The 19453-nt window shown below is 36.3% G+C and overlaps 4 protein-coding genes across 9 annotated transcripts in view; 2 read left to right on the top strand and 2 right to left on the bottom strand.

Moving 5' to 3' along the window:
- Positions 1-1128: 1128 nt before the first annotated feature.
- Positions 1129-3291, top strand: LOC116019808 (RHOMBOID-like protein 2). Of its 3 annotated transcripts, none has more exons than XM_031260141.1 (5): positions 1129-1460; positions 2187-2404; positions 2478-2611; positions 2691-2941; positions 3042-3291. In XM_031260141.1, exons 1-5 carry the CDS (start codon positions 1183-1185, stop codon positions 3154-3156), a joined length of 996 nt encoding a protein of 331 aa, XP_031116001.1. In that variant the 5' UTR covers positions 1129-1182; the 3' UTR covers positions 3157-3291. The 3 variants fall into 3 exon arrangements, with proteins under 3 accessions (XP_031116001.1, XP_031116003.1, XP_031116002.1); XM_031260143.1 differs by having other exon boundaries at positions 1130-1460; positions 2187-2350; XM_031260142.1 differs by having other exon boundaries at positions 1133-1460; positions 2187-2350; positions 2448-2611.
- Positions 3292-3342: 51 nt separating this feature from the next.
- Positions 3343-6651, bottom strand: LOC116019806 (protein IQ-DOMAIN 31-like). Its single transcript, XM_031260140.1, has 4 exons — positions 6135-6651; positions 4539-4739; positions 4371-4445; positions 3343-4198 (listed from the first exon to the last, which is right to left on the bottom strand). Exons 1-4 carry the CDS (start codon positions 6507-6509, stop codon positions 3518-3520), a joined length of 1332 nt encoding a protein of 443 aa, XP_031116000.1. The 5' UTR covers positions 6510-6651; the 3' UTR covers positions 3343-3517.
- Positions 6652-8133: 1482 nt separating this feature from the next.
- LOC116020036 (protein RMD5 homolog) lies at positions 8134-11725 on the bottom strand. 3 transcript variants are annotated; one of them, XM_031260486.1, is made up of 2 exons: positions 11656-11725; positions 8134-9601 (listed from the first exon to the last, which is right to left on the bottom strand). In XM_031260486.1, the coding sequence occupies exon 2, from the start codon at positions 9545-9547 to the stop codon at positions 8390-8392; it is 1158 nt and encodes a 385-aa protein (XP_031116346.1). In that variant the 5' UTR covers positions 9548-9601; positions 11656-11725; the 3' UTR covers positions 8134-8389. The 3 variants fall into 3 exon arrangements, with proteins under 3 accessions (XP_031116346.1, XP_031116348.1, XP_031116347.1); XM_031260488.1 differs by lacking the exon at positions 11656-11725 and adding an exon at positions 11458-11625; XM_031260487.1 differs by lacking the exon at positions 11656-11725 and adding an exon at positions 11089-11414.
- Positions 11726-14661: 2936 nt separating this feature from the next.
- The window catches only part of LOC116019950 (kinesin-like protein KIN-8B), a 7680-nt gene continuing 2888 nt past the window's right edge, over positions 14662-19453 (top strand). The window contains exons 1-12 of one of the 2 annotated variants that reach the window (XM_031260353.1): positions 14662-15042; positions 15121-15268; positions 15355-15426; positions 15607-15723; positions 16409-16497; positions 16692-16836; positions 16915-17010; positions 17357-17448; positions 17788-17889; positions 17983-18129; positions 18204-18354; positions 19286-19348. In XM_031260353.1, coding sequence (XP_031116213.1) covers positions 15221-15268; positions 15355-15426; positions 15607-15723; positions 16409-16497; positions 16692-16836; positions 16915-17010; positions 17357-17448; positions 17788-17889; positions 17983-18129; positions 18204-18354; positions 19286-19348 — 1122 coding nt within the window. In that variant the 5' untranslated portion in view covers positions 14662-15042; positions 15121-15220. The other variant, XM_031260354.1, reaches the window with a different exon arrangement.

The following is a 19453-nucleotide window of genomic DNA, read 5'->3' as shown; positions in this document are numbered from 1 at the left end:
GCAAATCTCCCTAACTGACTGATACTATAGTTCATTTCAAATGATACTACAATTGTGTTGAACTGATACTGCAGTTGTCGAACGCCGTTTCATCCGTCTGAAACTGCAGTTGTGTTGAACTGATACTTCAGTTTTGTTGAAAGGGAACTGCAGTTGTGCGGAACAGAGAATCCGTCTGTTTTCATTAATTAAAACGACGTCGTTTTTATGCGCGGTCTACAGTAAAATTTGTGTATATATAATTTGTGGGCTTCTATACTTATTGGTGTAGCCTTTCGGGCCTCATCTAATGGGCTAGCTTTCAGTTAAAACCAATGGATGAATCCATAATTTTATAGCATGGGCTAATAGAATTTTAACCAGCCCAATTGTAACCCACCCACAATGGGCCCAATCTCATAATTGCGACAAATTATTAGACCACGGTTCAAAACGACGTCATTTTAATGTTTAAAATAAATTGCTTGTTCCGCGCACAAATTAAAATAATAAACATTTAAATGTACGATAATGTATTTTGTGAGTTATAATAATGTAAATTATATATGTTAGAATTATTAACACTCCCACATGGATGATGGGTGATGGGAGTGGGTTCGAGCCTCAGTGGAGGCAACTGTTAACTCTTTGTGTTTCAGTAGATTAAGAAAGTAGCTATGAAGTCAGTAGTACTCAACAAAATTTATATTGCAAATTATTTTCTGTTTTTTTTTTCTTTTTTTTTTGTGCGTTGGAAAATACAAGCACCAGTTAAAATTCCTTGCATTTATTGACTCACGATCGCGATTTTGTTTGTCGGTTTATATAGCAATTAAATGCAACAAGTTATCCCAAAAAATAATAATAATAAAAACATTAAATGCAACAAAAACGACAGGCGTTAAACCGCCACCTCCAATATATCTGACACTCCGTACTGTAACTGGTGGCGAGACCAGTGAGCATCCGCCACGTCACAGTCAAACCAAAATATCGAAGCAGTCAACCGGTCGTACGCAATCTCGAGTCGCAGGGAATCGGAACCCCATCGTGGGCCACCACCACCCCCCTCACGATCAACAAGACCCCAACTCCCCTCTCTCTCTCTCTCCTTCCCGTTAATGATTAAACCCGTCAGCCATGATGCGAGTCTCGCTCAGAGAGACACCACCGAGAACGAGAATCTAGAGAGATATTCCGGCGATGCGGAGGGGCGATATTGATATTGAGAGCGCGGGGGAGAAGAAGAAGAAGAAGAGGGGAGGGAATTACGCGGCGGCGATCGACGAGGATGATGGGGATAGCCATTGGATTTCGTGGCTCATCCCTGTGTTCGTCGTGGCCAATATTGCGCTCTTCGTTGTTACCTTGTACGTTAACGATTGTCCTAAGCATACAAACGGCTGTGTGGCTAGTTTTCTCGGACGGTTCGCTTTCCAGCCCCTCCATGAGAATCCTCTCTTTGGGCCTTCTGCTTCCACGTCAGTACACTCTTCTTCATCGCCCCTCTCTCCTTTTCTCTCAATATCATAATTGCCATCTCTATTTATGTAGTTAAAGTATGCTTCTTCTTTTTTTTTTTCTTTTTGTTTGTTTGTTTCTTGGTCTGTTTATATTGGTGGGTTGTGCCTGATCGCATGTTTCTCATTGAAAAGGTGGAGACTTTGTGTTGCCAATTAAGTTTTCCTTCACTAAATGAGTTGTTTGGGTAGTTTCTTAGGCTAAATTTCACTGTGAGTGAAGTGGAATTTCTACTACTTAGCTCCCACGTATATCAACAGGAATAAAAATCTAAGGCTGCCTTTGGTGGGAAGGAATGAATTAGGGGGAAATAATTGTAATTAGGTGGGAAAAGAATAAGGTGTGAATAAAGTAAGAATTCAAATTACACTGTATGGTATGCATGAATAGGATTACATGAATTGAAAGGGAATAAGTGATAGAGTGACTGAAATGCCGGTTATGTAAGAAAGCATATGAGTGGATGAGAACAGCCTGTAAGTTTTTACAGGATTCCATGTTCAAAGTTGTAATTTTTGCTAGTAAATATGTAAAACTAATAGGTATTGATCAAGCGTCTTACTGTGCTCCATTCTGCCTTCAAGAGTGATGGCATGGCCAGTTCAGGATTATGCAAAATTTGTTCTCTTTTTGAAAGCTAAGGGGGGATTGTATTACTTACAATTGCCATTTTGTTCTTGATGAAGATTAAGGAAGATGGGTGGTCTTGAGTGGGACAAGGTTGTGCATCATCATCAAGGATGGAGGCTTATATCATGTATCTGGTTACATGCTGGGGTTATTCACCTGGTTGTAAATATGCTGAGTCTTGTGATTATTGGCATTCGTCTTGAGCAGCAATGTGGCTTTGGTATGCCGCTCTTGACAACATTCAAGCTCTCGTTGGAATTCCTTTTTCCTCTAGGTTGAACTTTCGTTGTTTTGATCATTTTGTTATTGTATGGCAGTTCGGATTGGAATTATCTACTTCTTGTCAGGATTTGGGGGGAGTGTGCTTTCTTCGTTGTTCATACAGAGGAGTACATCTGTTGGTGCTTCGGGGGCTCTTTTTGGGCTTCTTGGAGCAATGCTTTCTGAGCTTCTTACTAATTGGTCAATTTATACCAACAAGGTGGGCGAGATACATTTCTTTTAATGTCTGTCTAATCATCCTCTTGCACTCTCCTAACTTTCACTTCTGCTGTTGATAGGTTGCTGCTTTACTCACACTTCTGGTGATCGTGATCTTCAATCTTGCAGTCGGAATCCTGCCACACGTTGACAATTTTGCCCACATCGGTGGATTCTTGACAGGTTTCCTCCTTGGCTTTGTCTTGCTGCCCCGGCCTCAGTTAGGGTGGATAGAACGTAGGAATCTTCCAGCTGAGATTCGTGTCAAATCCAAGTACAAGCCTTATCAATATGCGCTGTGGTTTGCATCTCTGGTTTTACTGATAGCAGGGTAACTTCACACAAGTTTCTTGGCTGTAATTGTTGGTGGCTTTTAGTCTTTTAGGTTTAGCTTACACGGTCTAACCTGTTCTTGAAACAACGATTTGCAGGTTTTCAGTAGGTTTGGTTATGCTGTTCCGCGGGGAGAATGGGTATCATCGTTGCCATTGGTGCCGCTACCTGAGCTGTGTGCCGACTAGTAAATGGAAGTGTGATGAAACTTGATTACTTCTTCATTAGTTGTAGATCCTATATAGTTTGTAGAGTTGATTCTTCCCATATATACACTGCTTTTGCACTTGTGTTTACAACTCTGAGAATTTATGTTCAGTGTGATTTTACTGTCTTTTTCAAGCACAACAGCAGAAAATTTTTGCACTGTTTCTTTTAGCTTTGCTTTTGTTTCAGTAGTACACAGAACTGTTTTGAGTAGATTAAGGTATACTTGGAGTGTTGCTAATACACTTTGGGGAGTGATATATTATTCCCAGGATCTTGGTACAAGTCATCAAACATTTACATGAAACATGGCTGGCAACAAAAAACATTTCGAGCTAAATCCTCACAAGACACTGATTGTCGTGTCTCAACCTAGGCGACTGGATCCCGGATAAGCCTTGCTGCTGAGGCTAGGGCGAGAGCTCCATCCCTTTTCTGAGATTGTGTCTGTGTCATGAAGAACATTTGCGAGCTTCAGCTGCATTCTTTGCCTCGGTGCACTCTGGGACCGTGCTTTGGCCAAGGATGACTCTGTGTAAGCCATGAAGTTTGGGTAGCTCGGGTAGCCACAGAACGTGGTACTCGTGCTAGGGACGAAGGGGCCTCCTCTTTGGCTTCCGCTGCTGCTCCCAGGTCTAGACAGTAAAGAATGGAAACCCGGGCTGTGCTCGAGTGTCCATGCAGCAGCTGGCTTTTCGGGGTCTTGAGGGAATATTATCGACCTTAGAGACGAGGAGACTTCTGCAGAAGAAAGGCTAGGGCTTGGCTTCTTCATATTAGAATGGCTTGGCATAGAGTTGTTGTTGGTTCTATTTCCCTGCCCACTGTCATTCCATGCCGAAAAATACTGTGAATTCTGGCGAGGCTTCCAAGTATCAATCTCGAGTATCTTGTCACTCTTCTCATCATCAGCTCCCCCGTCCTTGAGGTCAGAATTCTCGTAATTGTTCCATGCATGTTCTTCCATCCAACGATCTAACCATTTTGAGCATAAATCCTTCCTTCCCATGCTTACATTCTCATTCATATTCGATTTGGAATAACAACTCTGTATAACAGAACAGAGGAATTTGTTTGATAATAAAGAAATAGGAATCTACAGAGACAGAACCAACAACCTAGTTCTCGGAATCTACAGAGACCCAAAATAGAAAATTGTTTTTTTTTTTGGTCACAATAAAGAAAAAACAAATTGGTTTGAATTTAAAGTGAGTGAATACCTTCAAATTTGACCCCCGATGAGTAGAACTGTAGGAACGTTGTTGCAGGTCATGTTTGTCGCGAGATGCAATGCCCTGCAGATAATTGGTGGTAGAAGATATTTACTAATCAATACATAACTGCAATCGAATGTATTCGAGCCATTGTGAAGGGCGCATCATACTCACAGGGCGATGAGTTTGTGAGGCCTCGTCACTAGAGTGAGAACAGTCAGAAACTAAAGCTCGACTCGCGCAGGCCCGGGCTTGAATTCGAGCCATTGCCTGCATGCGCCTGAGCATATCTGCACTTTGTTTCCTGACTATGCGGCCTCTCACGAGTGCTTGAAGTTTTACCAGTCCCTTGAGTGCCCTTAACGCCTTCCTAGCCTACAAATGCACCTCTTAAAATTACAAAAAACCATAAACACAACAGGAGACTGTCACACATGAATGTTTTAACTACTAAGATCAAGCAACTGACTTTGAATTAGCGGACAAGATTCCTACTACATCATTATGAAACATGGAATCAGAGTACAAAGGAAACACCATAATAGCAAAATAGTAACATACATGCTTGAAAAGAATAATCTGATAAAATAATGGAGAGACTTTTATCCGCTTTTATTGCATCCACTAATGATATCTCACTCATATCCAATTGCTCAAACGCAAGGACAAGTAATCAAGTACTACATTAAACACTATAGTCCATTGTATAAGTATGTCTCAAAGGTAGTTGTGACCTGAACCAGTTAGAAGATTCTCAAAGCCATGTTTTTTTTGAGTGACTAGGGAAACCCCGCCTTTGTGACCTAGCCAACAAATAACTACCAGGTAAACAAGCCTAAGTTGTCGTAACTGACCAGTTCAAACCAAGAAGGTCCATGTTTTTTTTGAGTGACAAGGGAAACCATGCCTTGTGACCTAGCCGACAAATGACCACGTAAACCAGCCTAACTTGTCATAGTTAACCGGTTCAAACCAAGAAGGACTATTAGATCAATAGTCCGTTCGCCATAACTCTTTCCTCACTCACAGGAAGTATTAGACTTTTCTTCAAGGGATTACCTTTAATAAAGTTGATGTTGGTTAGGCAGTCATTATCATAGTACTGCTCCATACATTAAAAACCATAGTACTGATAGAATAAGTCATAAAACGTGGTGGTCTACACCTTTGAATTGTCTTCCACAGTAATCATAGTACCATTAATTGATTACATGGGATACTGAGAGATGAGGATCAAGGCACATAAACCAAATATGGGTTGACTGATACAGGGATATCTGCCTGCAGACAAGTCCAAAAGTACAAAAAAAACACACTCAAAAAACCTAATTAAGGTTGGATCAGAATCCTATTCAACCCCATGTCAATGATTTGGGAGTCAAATGAGCTTCCACCACAAAATAAATTGTCTACAACAAATACATCATTCATGTAACTCACCATAAACATATTAATGTCCAACATTAGTTGTATTCACCAACATGTCCTTCATAACACACTTAAACCCGAATAGTGGAGGGTTAAATCAATATCACTCAGCGACTTAGAGAATGGGATCACTGCATAGTGCAGTAATCCCACTAGGATTCGATGATGGGATCACTGCATCACTGGTGCAGTAATCCCACCAGTATGGGTCCCACTGCCTTGCCGGGCAAGGCAAGGTAGCATCACTCTTGACTAGGAAAGACATATCAGGTTAGGTAAGTGTATTTGAGGTAAAAATTTGTTGTAAAAATGCTTTGTTTGGAGTAAAAGAAAGGTACTAACCAGATACGCTCGAAATTCTGACTGTATTTTAACCGCAGCCCAATCACGGCGGCGTTTAACCAACGCCGCCGTCCCATTCCCTACGCTCGTCAACCTCACAACCTCCGCGGCCGCCTGCGCCGCCGCGAGAGCCGCCTCAGCCACCACCGCGGTGGCGGCAGCCACAGCTATCGCGTGCTTGTTAGCATCGTCCAAACAGTCCACACCGTCATTTGCATAACTGCTGCTGCGAGGCTCTCCGGAAACTCCGCCGCTATTTTCGGCACCGGAATTGGAACAAGAGGTCGCCTTTCTCCTATTCTTATCCTTAGCCGACGGTGAAAACGGCTTTTTGGAGCCCAGAAGCTCGCGAAACCATCTGGTGACTTTACCCATATATCATTGCCACTGTAGATTTGAATATAAACAGTGGAGATATATAGAGAGAGAGAGAGAGAGTGAGAGTGAGTGGAGGGAGCGGTGTATATAAGAGGGTGATAGATGGTGGTTGGGGAATGGGACCGACGATATACAAAGAGTCAAAGACGACGAGTCTTGACAGGTAAGACTTGAGTCGGTTCCTTCTCCATATACGGATCACTTTTTTGTGTCTATTTACATATGCACATTTCACACTCAACATCGTATATCAAACACCAAAAACTTGTCTCACTGGTGTTAGGATTTTTGTTCATGCTACAGGCAGATTAAGATAAATTTGTAATATTTATATTAAAAAATTATAATAGTAATGGAGAGAATAAATATAATATTTTTATATTTTAATTTAAATGTATTATATTTTTTTCTTAAAATTAAGAAGCTAACTTTATTCATTATTATTATTATATTTTTCAGTATAAATATTACATTTTCATATTGACTCAACTTATGTCACGGATAACGATCCATAAAACGGTCTCACTCATATCAAATTGCTTATGAGTTTGATTTTTTATTAATACCTTTTTAATTGAATTTATTGCTTTAATGTAATTAGACTATTATATAAGATTAATTTTTTATTCCATGCACATTATTTTCATATATTGATTACAAATTTCCTTAATCATAAAAAAATATTGCAAATTTTGAAATGTCAATTCATGTTTTATTTGATTTTTGAATTTCAAATTTAGCATTTAACATTATTTCAAAAAGCATAAGTTTTTAACTAACATAAAATACAAAGTAAAGTATTTCCTCTATCTTATTATTAATCAAACAATCTCTTTTTTCTTTCCTTATTTTCTTTAACAAAATTTTAATGATTTTTAAATTTGATTTGTGTTTAATAGTACTTTTAATGTAATTTTTAAATATATAAATTGTATATATATTAATACTAAATAAACTTAATGTTATGGAGTATTAAACTAATAAAATATAACGTACAACTTTGGAAAAAAAAACGTATCATTACAATCTAAGATATTATAAAAATCTTAAAATAATAAGAAATTGTATTGTAAAAATGTAATATTTATTTCAAGTTAAATTGATTTTTTTTTATAGACCGAGTTAATAAATTAGCAAGCTAAAATTACACACAAAAGTTAATCTTTATATGAAATTATTACATTTAATAAGTTTTACAATAATTATAATTATTATTATAATAGCCTAAAATTTTTTTACTTGATAAACTTTTAAGAGAGAATATTTATTTTTTTCACATAACATTCAATATCTCTAATAAAAACTATTTTAGAGCGTATAATATAGATTCATAGTTACATTAATAGATCGCTCACTACTAGACTAGTAAAAATGATAATTTAGTATCCTCATCCAATAGGATAAGAATAATTTATATGCATCTTAATCCTGCTGCAACTCTTCTTAGGTGCTACATATAAATGGACTCAAACTTTACACGTCATTATAAATTTAGTCTTGAACTTTTTAGTCAAGTGAATATTAACAAAATCTTAACGTTTTTTTTTTTGAAAGAAAGAACAAAATCTTAACGTTAGAAACCAAAATCTGTCTTTTTCCAAAACAAAACTTGCACCGACAATAAACATTACCAAATGTGTCATTTGTGCATGGGTCGTGACATTTGCACAATTGAGTGGTTGAAACTAGCTTGATATAGGCTGCTGATAAGAACAAACTTTTTGAGACGGAAACAACGGCAAATTGCATATATACACAATTATATTTACCAGAAAGTACACAACGAAACACAGCCAAGGCTCAAGACCAAGTGAAGGATACAACATCACAGGAGACATGAAAAAAAGGAGGAATGAAGATGCATAATCAAACCAGCCTCAGATGTATAATTGCCTACACTGACCTGCTTCAATCTCAGATGGGCAATAAGGGCATTTGAAAGGCCGTGCGCTGTTGTTCTTGGATAGCTTTGTGATGGATTGCTTACAAAGAACGTGCCCACATGACAACAACATTGGTGGGTTTTCATCGGTTGCCTGATCCCGGCTCACAGGACACACGAAGATGGAATGAAATTGGAATTCTCTGTCCAGGTCGACGGGAACTGGCAACTGCTTCATTGATTGCCATTCCTGCCTTTTCATTGTCATCACATTTGCTAGCTTCAGAAGAGTTGGCAGCCCCTGAACTCCAGCTGCAATTGTCACGCTCAAGGGACTCTCATAGGATTGGCCTATGAGATTGCAGAATTCGCGGGTAAGCTCCTCTCCCAGTTTGTCCCAATGTACAGGGGACAGAAGATCAGAGTATGGTGAGGAATCAAGTTTTCCAGCCCACAAAAGACAGGCCATGAGCTTCTGGATTTCTGACATGTATTTGGCACCAAAGGGTGGGAAGACAGTTCTAGCATAATCTAGAGCCTCATCTCTACCTCTGTTTTGTAAAATTTCCACAAAATGTTGGCGGTGAAGTTTCATTTCGATATCAGACCCACTCTGCTCAAGTTTCTCATGGTTAGCGGCAGCCCAACTCAGAGCAGGTTGCAGGTTCTGAGATCTCATGGCTTCAAGGATTGGGTACATTTCCAAGAAAGGAGACTTACTGGCTGCAGCTTCTGGTTCCATTGACTCATCTATAAAACAATCACCAATATCAAACAGGCCACCGCGATAGAAATGACTAGCAATTATCTGGTTTACCGTATGGATATCACAATCAACATTTCTGTAGGCCTTTGATATATCAGGAATGAAGGATTTTTCAAGTATCTTTAGATACTTGCTTAATGCAATGTTTAGCTCTTTCTGTGTGCTTTCCAGATGAGTCAATGGAGCAATATCCTTCAACTTGGTCTTTAGCTCAGTAAGGACGAACCTGTGATTGGTTGGTGATGCATCATTAACTGACTGTAATCTGATTAGAGCCTGTTCTATTTCTAGGCCAACTTGTTCTATTATTTCTTCAGATTTAGAAGCCGATAGCCTCTTATTATTTGTCACCCGATCAAAAGCATCTTTGATGCTATTCAGCTCCATTTCTTATCTGTCAGAGATCTTGTTGTTAATGGCAGCTTATGTACTATTTACCACCTAGAAGAAAAGAGAACGGTAGGATCAGTTTTTTGATAGCCTCTGAGTGATTCAACGGATTGCCAAAACTCAAAACCAAGAAGAAAGAATAAGTGAAGAACAGAAAAATATCACCATGGAGCCTGTGACAGACAACCATGCATCAGTCTGTTTTATACACTAAATAGAATCCATTTATCATATTCTGAATGCTGCATTAACATTAAAACTAAAAACACAATCAAATTTATTGCAAGCAACTTAGGTGTGACAAATGCAAGCATATAAAAAATGAATTATGACTAAATTAATGCCAACAGGTATTCTTAAAACTAGGAATCAGAGAAGATTATCAATAGGACAATCTATCAGAACTACTTGTGCAACATTAAGCTTCCAACCATTGAACAAGAATCACTTTTATAGACAGCAAAGGGCATTGCAGTCCAGTGTCATTGACTTGAGAACTTATGTAAAAGGTATCTGAGTTTAATTCCCCTTCCCCTCACATGTAAATTTAAAAAAGAAACAAAAAAAAGGGAAATTGTAGTGAGGATTGAGGAAAGTGAAAAGCACAATTCAGAAAACTGGGTTTAGAACATAATGTATGGATGCACAGTAAACCCTCCATGTCCTGTGTCTTGTTCTAACTTCTTTGAGTTATATTAAATGTCCTATTAAAGATTCCTAACCACTAGTGAATATGGTTTTTGTTGTCAAGAACTCCCAAGGGACATATATCGTTTGTGGGTACAACATCAAAACAATAAACTGCACATTGAGTTGCGTAAAACAAGTATTAATAATATTAACACACTCAGTACATAAGCAGATTATACTTCTTTTATTTTCCATGAAATTCTATCACCTGAATAGTGCTATATCTTTGGTTCAGCAAACAGGAGACAAGGGGGGCCATTATACCTCCCTCCAAATTCACAAATACTAGCAATTACTTGTGGTAATGATTTTTGAAGTAACTACATCTATATTAATGAAGAAAGATGTTTTAAATCTTTAGAGTATACTACACCAGAGAGTTTCACTCAAATCCAACATACTCTTATGAATGTCAGGCATGATGTAATGACCAATCGCTTGGCCAATGACCATATCGGGTCATGAGTTCAAGGACTGAATAACTTCCATAAAAATAGATCACAATGAATAATACATCTTGATTCCCAAACCTGGCATGATGCGAGAGTACTGTGTTCTAAATCTATCCTTTATCCAACTACCTACATCACCTTTTATTCTTCAAGTGGGGTAAGTCATGGGGAAGAGGTCACAGGCTAAGCCAATAACATCGAGGCAAATACAGAGAAATTAGTTATATAGTTTCATTTATATCATTGAGAATGTATTATACTAAGCTGCAGGTATTTAAACACAAAAGTGCATAATCATTAGTCATCAAATCCCTAAATGCTTGAGCTTAAAGAAACAAAAGCCAATCCACTAGCAGCGGTGAACATATATAACAACAACTTCAACGAATTATCCACCTATGCGGCTATGCCTTATGATTGCGCACAATCTACCATCCAGAATCAACTGAGCCTAAAATAGCTACCAGGCGTGGGTTCCCGCACATCAGCATTAACCTCTTACACAAGTGCAATAAATCCTTTACAAATTATGCTAGACGGACACCAACATTAGCGCACAAAACTCAAAACTCATATTATGCTTTCCACTGAGAATTTCTAAGTGCATATCAAACGCAGAGCTCGAAGAACGCAAGCAGTGCAATTAAGCGACTCAAATCAAGCCGAGTTTCCACCAATCAGGACGAAGATGAAAACAATAAATAAATCACAGCACATGAAACACATATTTTATAAAGTATAATGCTATGCAGATAAGATCAACACCTGTTAGGATCAGCATCAATAACTGCAAGGGAATGATAACAACACCGATATGAAAACAAATGATTTGACTAATTACAAGTAAAATAGACAAAAAAATTTTAATTTTGGGCATATAGTAGCAAAAAAATTAATTAATTAATTAATTAAACTGAATGAATGAATGGAAGTAGAAAGAAAGAAGTATCGCTATTCGCTAACCCGGGAAGGAATATTGGCAGTTGAAGTGTGATCCGCTGTGTGGATTGCTTGCGTGGGATCTTAGTCATCTCTTTTCATTTCCACAAGGATGGAATGATTGAGTGGTATATTTACGTAAATGCCCCACAATTTTTCTCTATTTCTTGCACTATCCCAATTTGTTTTTTTCTTTTTTTTTTTTTTGTTTTTGGATACATTAACTTTCTAACTTACATTAGAGCATCTCCGATAGATTTTTAAGAAGTTTTTACAGTATGATTATGAAATAGAATATGGGAGGGGATGCCTAAAATGAGAGGAAAAAAAAAGAAGCAAAACAAAATCTAGAAAATAAAATTTGAAAGAAAAAAAGAAAGTTAGATTAATGCACCCCGTTGGTGCCTCAACGTGCACCAAGGAGAGTGTTGCTAATAGCAGTGGGATCCATTACTGACAAAAATCAAGCTCTCCTGCAAAGATCTTCTTCTTTTTTTTTTCTTTTTTTTCTTTTTTTTTAAATATCTATTCATGATCTCTTTCTACCACCTCAATTTCTCACATGCAAAAATCAAGCAAAATCCTCCTATTGAGATACTCTTAGACAAATTCTAAACTTTCAAAATTCCTGCTTAGTCACCCAGTCAATCGCATGTACACTAGAGGAGATAAATTACGAGCCGCTCAATCAATCATTAATTTTCATCCTTGCATGTATATTCTGCACACAGGGATTATTCATCAGCTTTGATCAAATTTTTGGAATTTGGGTCTCCAGTGACCCCATGTCTTCAGTGCGAACCGAACCTCCACCCTATCGTTGGAGTATGACTTCCGACCACTCTTGAACTATTAAGTTAAACCCTCCATGCTATTTGTTTTGTTTTTGTTTTTAATATGTCTTCACCATAACTATATGTTGGTCCCCATAAGAAGATGAGTGAGTCTAGAAAGGGGGAAGGGGGGTGTGTGAATAGACTCACTAAGGTTTTTAAAATTTTCTTCACAATTATTCTCACTAAAAAAGTAAAATAAGAACTTGGTCAGAGTGAAGTTTGCAGCGGAAATATCTATATGATTTTATTTTACTTTGAACAATTTAATTGTTAAAACGTTATGGCTTGGTCTAAATATATTATTTATTTTATGATATTTGAATTTGATTTTTTATCATATGATATTTGGATCTTAATTTTATCAGTAATTATTTTTTAATAAGTATTATATCACTTTAAAATAGGTTAAATCGTTCAAATAGTTATCCCACAGCTAATTTGTAGATATTAAAAAGTACAGAATATTTATCTTTTATATTTTATAGAATATTCAATCCATTTTTAACCAATCTCGAAAATGGAAATTGCTAAAACTGCCCACTTGACGTGTGAGTGTGACGAGTTAAATTCAACCGTAATAACGGTTTTTATTTTTTATTTTTATTTTATATATATATATAAAAAATTCAATTGTATATCTTTCAGGTTCAACAACCGTAGATTCGATTATTCGAATATGAATTATTGATATTATTCCATATATAATTAACTTAAATTTTATTTTAATAACAATTATAGAAGTTAGGTTAATCATTTTTTTTGAAAAGTAGATTAAGAGACAAAAACGTAATTTCATCTTTCTGTTTTGGCCCAATTCCTTGTTGGCCCTTTCTTCCCTCTTTTATTTTTGGAGATTTTCGTGACCACAAAATGTAAAAATTTTCCTTCCTTCATGTTATTATAGTGAAATGATAATTTAATGATACAAAAATTTATATTATAATTATTAGGCAAGTTATACCATGAACTGATGAACTAGGGTCTACTTTGCATTGTTGACTTGGTCTAAAAATAATCTTCAAATTTTGTATCTGTAGTTGACACATTCTATACCTGCAGTTGATAGTTTATGACATTCTATACCTGCAGTTGATAGTTTATGTACTGTAGTTATCATATTATGTGTTAGCAATTATTAAGTTATTTGTTTATAACTGTAGGTACAAAATGTGTTAATTGAAAGTTAAAATTTGTGAATCAGAGTTAACAATGCAATATGATTCATGGTAGATGGTATAACTATTGTAATTATCAGGATTCGATTATGTATCAATAAACACAATTGAGTTAATACCCAATATAGTCCTCGACTATAGTGGTTTTACTCAGTTTAGTCTTAAGTGACTTTTTGTACTCTATTTAGTCCTCGACTTTAATGGTTTTACTCACTTTAGTCCTCTGTTAAGAATTATGTTTGTTGGGTGTTAATAACAAGGTTAACATGGTAATTTCATTTCTATTTTGTATTTTATCAAATTAATTATTAATTATATGTCCTAATTTATCTCTATCTTAGTATCTCTAATGTATTGATACTACAGGAACAGAATGCTAATTGATTGAGTTTGAATTCATTACTATTAATGCTATTTGCTAATTATTTGCTAATTGCTTTGTGGTTGGATTCATTTGAAAATAACTAAAAATGCTTCTATTTGAATTCATTTGAAAAGTGATCAGAATTTCAATATGCCAAAGTTAACTAATTGCTCATTATTTGCAAACTGTTTTTTCTTTTTTTTTTTCCTAAAGTATTATAATTTACTTTGTCTTTAGTATGCAATTGTGTAAATATATATAGAACATATAATTAATAATTAATTTGATAAAAAAAATAAAATAGAAATGAAATTACCATGTTAACCTTGTTATTAACACCCAACAAACAGAATTCTTAACAGAGGACTAAAATGGGTAAAATCATTAAAGTCGAGGACTAAATAGAGTACAAAAAGTCACTTAGGACTAAATTGAGCAAAACCACTATAGTCGAGGACTATATTGGGTATTAACTCAAACACAATTTATTATCTAAGAATTAAATGAGTTCTATTTTTGGAGAATTTTATGATTTGTATTTTGTAGTGTGTGCTGAACCTAACGCGAGACGCGACCACGATACCCGCCCGTCCTCACAGTTATTACAGGGTCCCCGCCTCAGACAATACTTCCCTTTCAAATATGACTCGGCCAAACGAAAAAGACGAATCGATATTTTTAGTTTCGTCGTTTTATGTGATTGCTCGCCGGCGATTGGAATGTGAACGGAGCCGACAGGATTGCGTTAATGAGCTCAGCTTCCACCGTTCAATGCCATGGCGTCACCGTTACCGTTTTTGCTTGCAAATGCATCCGGAATTCGATGTAATTGAGTTTGAATCCTTCCAACTCCAAGCCTCCCGGGAGCTTTCCTCCGCTTCCAATCCATTGCTGTTAGCATCGTGAAATGTTTGACTGTGACTCACGTTTCGACAAAGATGTCGCGTTTTTTGATTGCTTGAATATTTTGAAGGATTTGTTATTAGTTTTCGGCAAGCGTAACGACATGCCTCATTGCATCGTGTTTTTCTCAGAGGTTTGAATTCGTTGCTGTTTTTGGGAAGGAGTTGAAGTTTGGATTGCTTAGTTTAGCTTATTAGTTTTTGTGATGTAGGATTTAGAGGTTGCGAATTTAGCCGGTGCATTGTTTCATCTTCGTTGATCTTGGAGAATGTTGAATTTCAAGTGAATTTTGGTGTGGATGGTGGTTAAACATGCCAAGCATTAAAGCTCCTGCTAGCAGAAAAACAACTACTCTTACCGTTAGTGTTTTTCCTTCCATTGTTATTTTCTGGATTTTATTGTGTGCGTTTCTTTTGTTCTCATGGTTGTTCTCTTCTGGATATAGGTTGCTGTAAAATGTAGACCTCTGATGGAAAGAGAGCAGGGTCGGAATATAGTAGAAGTGAACAATGATAATGTAAACTATTTTTCTGTTCCGTACACTCCATTTTCCTGAATTTAATGTAATAATGATTTGATTATAACTATATGATTTACTTATCTACACGGGAAGTTTCTAGTTATCTGGTCTTTCTTTCCTTGCACATATTGCATTTCAAATGATTTTTTTTGCCAATGCACAATAATGTGAATGCAGGAGGTACTTGTTCTGGATCCTGACCTGTCAAAAAACTACCTGGACCGCATACAGAATAGAACCAAAGAGAGGAGATATAGTTTTGATCATGCGTTTGGACCTAATTCCTACAACTGGGTATGCCTTCATTTTTTCTCTGTATTTGGTGAAGGTTTTTGTATTCATTTTCAAATCAATAGCTTACTGCCTTACTGCTAAAGCAATGCAAAAGAATGAACTTCCTCTTGAAATTGTTTTGAAACCATTATTGACTTCAGACATCTACTTCATTTGTGTGTGTGTGTGTTAATCACCAGCTCACATGCTCTCTTCTAAAAATTTTAGAATTTGAAGTGAAGCTGAAATCCATCTGTATCAATTCAGTTTTGGTTTGATTTGCCTTGTTACCTGTCCCATTGATTTAATATTGTAGCCCCCCCTTCTGTGCCAAGTACATCAGTGATCAGTGCGGTTTCTTCATTCAAAGCAATCAATTTTAGTTTAATCTCAAATCCAGGTGTTTATTAAATCTTACTAATGTTCAAACACCAGGCACTCACTAGCATATTGACATTGAACAAGGGAGAATTTGAATAACCTAGAAGAGTCTTCTGTAACCTTTCGCTGGAATTTTATAGTCATATGTTGCTCATGCAAAGTCACAGTTTTCTACTTTAGTAGGTTGAGATGTCAAAATTTTATGATACCAGTATCTCTCATTCATGGGACTGTACTCATTGCATAAAGTGCCTCTCCCTTCATAGTCAATGCTTTTTTTACCCTAGAAATGATTACTCAATTTATCAGTGCTGTCCTTGCTCAGGATGTCTACAAGAGAAGTATTCGGCCTACAGTTGTTGGGGTCATTCAAGGCCTCAATGCGACTATATTTGCTTATGGTTCAACAGGCAGGTATACAGAATATACTATAGCATCTCATATTCCATTCCTAAGGTCAAGGGGACCATTACATTTTTCGGATATTGGTGCTTTGATTTCTGTGATTTATTGTATCTGTTCATTTCATTCCATTTCTTATTTCAACAAAAAAGAGCAACTTATACTGCTCTTCTTCTAACATTGGTTGAGTACTTTTTATTTTGCAGTGGTAAAACATACACAATGGTTGGGACACAAGAAGACCCTGGGCTTATGGTTCTGAGTCTGAATTCAATTTTTGATCTTATCAAACAGGATGATAGCTGTGACAAATTTGAAGTTACTTGCTCTTACCTTGAAGTCTATAATGAGGTAGGAAGTTTCATCCGTACATATACATATTAAGTAGTTGAAGTTTGAAATTGTAGACACTTCTGTTGCTGAGTGCAGGTTATTTACGACTTACTTGAGAAATCATCCGGCCACTTGGAACTTAGGGAGGATCCAGAGCAAGGAATAGTGGTAGCTGGTCTTAGGTGTATCAAGGTTTGAAATCTTGTTATTGGCCAATTTTGAAATGTGTATGCAACTGTTCAAATGATTGATCAATTTGGATAAGAAAGAATGAAACAGTAAAAGTATCTGTATTGCATTATAAATTTCCTAATTTGTGCTAGTCATCAACATAAAAATTAAATTTCCTAATTAGGTCATGTAATTTCTGAGCCATACTCTAAATTGATATATTAAGGTTTGAAATTTATTTGACAACAATTTTAGAATGTACCTCTATTCCTTCCCTCTTTTACTAATTAGAATGCATATTTAAGACTCGTACCTGTATGCTTTTTAGCATCCTTACATGTCCATTGACCTTGCTACTTAAATCTAGGTGAACTCAACTGATAAAATTCTCGAGCTTTTAAATTTGGGGAACAGTAGGCGAAAAACTGATAGCACAGAAGTCAATCTGACATCCTCACGGTGAGTAAAACAGATGCTTCTAGTGGGTATGCATAGAATATTCTCATGCAGGGGTTGGAAATGTGTATAAACTGTGTCAATAATTCATGAAAAGTAAAATATTCACTTCCAAAAAGTAAAAGGAATCACCAAAAGAAGAAGAAATCAACAAAACAATTCAGTGTTTTAACAAACTAATTACTTGAAACAAATAACTACCAGTTTCTCTCCCTCTCTCTCTGTATAAAAGTTCAGTTTTTACAACACTTTCTCCAACAACACCATTAGTTATTTAATAATATGAGCATAGACAATGACCAATGCTCAAAGGAAAAGTTCAACTGTAGTATCTATTGACAGGTCGCATGCAGTGCTGGAGATAACAGTAACAAGGAAACAGAGTAATAAGTATCCCAATCAGGTTATGAAAGGAAAACTTGCACTTGTGGATCTAGCTGGAAGGTCTGCCTCCCTCCCCTTTCCCTCTTTTATCCTACAGTTCTTTCCCTGCTTAAGTCTATAGGACAACTGTCTGAAAGGAAATTTATGATGCAGTGAACGAGCATCTGAAACCAATAGTGTGGGTAGGAAGTTGAGGGATGGTGCCAATATTAATAGATCACTTCTTGCTTTAGCAAACTGCATAAATGCTCTGGGAAAACAACAGAAGAAGGGTCTTGCTTATGTTCCTTACCGTAACAGGTATCTATATTCTTATAGTAGTATGAAGTCTTCATCCTATTGATTAATGAAAACTAATCTCCAGATTTTTCTAGCAAATTGACACGTATTCTTAAAGATGGCCTGAGTGGCAATTCTAAAACGGTAATGATTGCCACTATATCTCCAGCAGACAGTCAGTACCACCATACTGTTAATACCTTGAAATATGCTGACCGGGCAAAGGAAATTAGGACACATGTTCAGGTGAGAGTCCAATATCTTATAGTATAGATTCTAGGTGAGTATGACCATATCAGGATTTATTGTAAAATTGATTGCAGCACATGATTGAAATAGAACTGATATTTCGGTTTTTTCCTTGTGATGCTCTTTGTGTGTTAAGAGGCCATTAATTTAATCCGATTGGTACTCTTTCCTTGATTTCATCTTATGGTGTTATTTGCTGTCTTAATGATCTGCCTATAATAAGATACCAGAAGTTTGTACCTGGTCTGTATGTTCTTGCTAGTGAACAACTCAGGCCATGCTTGGCATGTAGGACTTATATTGGAATGAATCACAATGATCTCTCTAATTCTTTTTCTTCATTTGGTATGTCCATTTCTTTGAGTCATGATTGCTTAGGAGTTAGGAATCACCATTCTATTCCATACCCATCTTTCCTTTTACTAAATGGAAGGCATATTTCATGGAAGAAGGATTTAAAATATATATTTCCTTGAATCAAGTTGAGTCTGATTAAATAATATCAAAGCTTTGACAATATTCATTCCATTCTCATCTGTTGCAATTCCAACATACCAGATGTAACCTAGACCAAAATGGGAAATCTTCTCTGGTTCAATGCCTGAATGTTTCATGCAATGGTGCTCACAGATAAAGTGTCACATTATAGAAGCTACAGCGTATCCTTTTTATTTAGCAAATTAGCATTTTCGGAAACCTGATAAATTGGAACTCTAAATCTACCAGGCTACCAGCTTAGTAGTTAAAATGTTTCTGGCATTAATACATCTATTGCTGGTTACCATTCCTAATGCAAGTCAAGATTGGTTCTCTTTTTGATATGCCTCTTCATTTACCCTTCATTTATAGAAATTCATGGTGATAATTTGACATAAATCGCAATAAAGTTCATCAATAGTGATGCATTCTTTTCTTTTCCTGCTTTCAGAAAAATGTTGGCACAATCAACACACATGTTTCAGACTACCAAAGAATGATTGATAGTCTTCAGGTAAGCTCATTGATGCATTATATATATATATATATATATATATATATATATATATATATATATATATATATATATATATATATATATATATATATATATATATAT

Source organism: Ipomoea triloba, chromosome 5 (assembly GCF_003576645.1).
Source record: "Ipomoea triloba cultivar NCNSP0323 chromosome 5, ASM357664v1".
Classification (NCBI taxonomy): Eukaryota; Viridiplantae; Streptophyta; class Magnoliopsida; order Solanales; family Convolvulaceae; genus Ipomoea; species Ipomoea triloba.
This window is presented reverse-complemented; position numbering and strand designations above follow the sequence as displayed.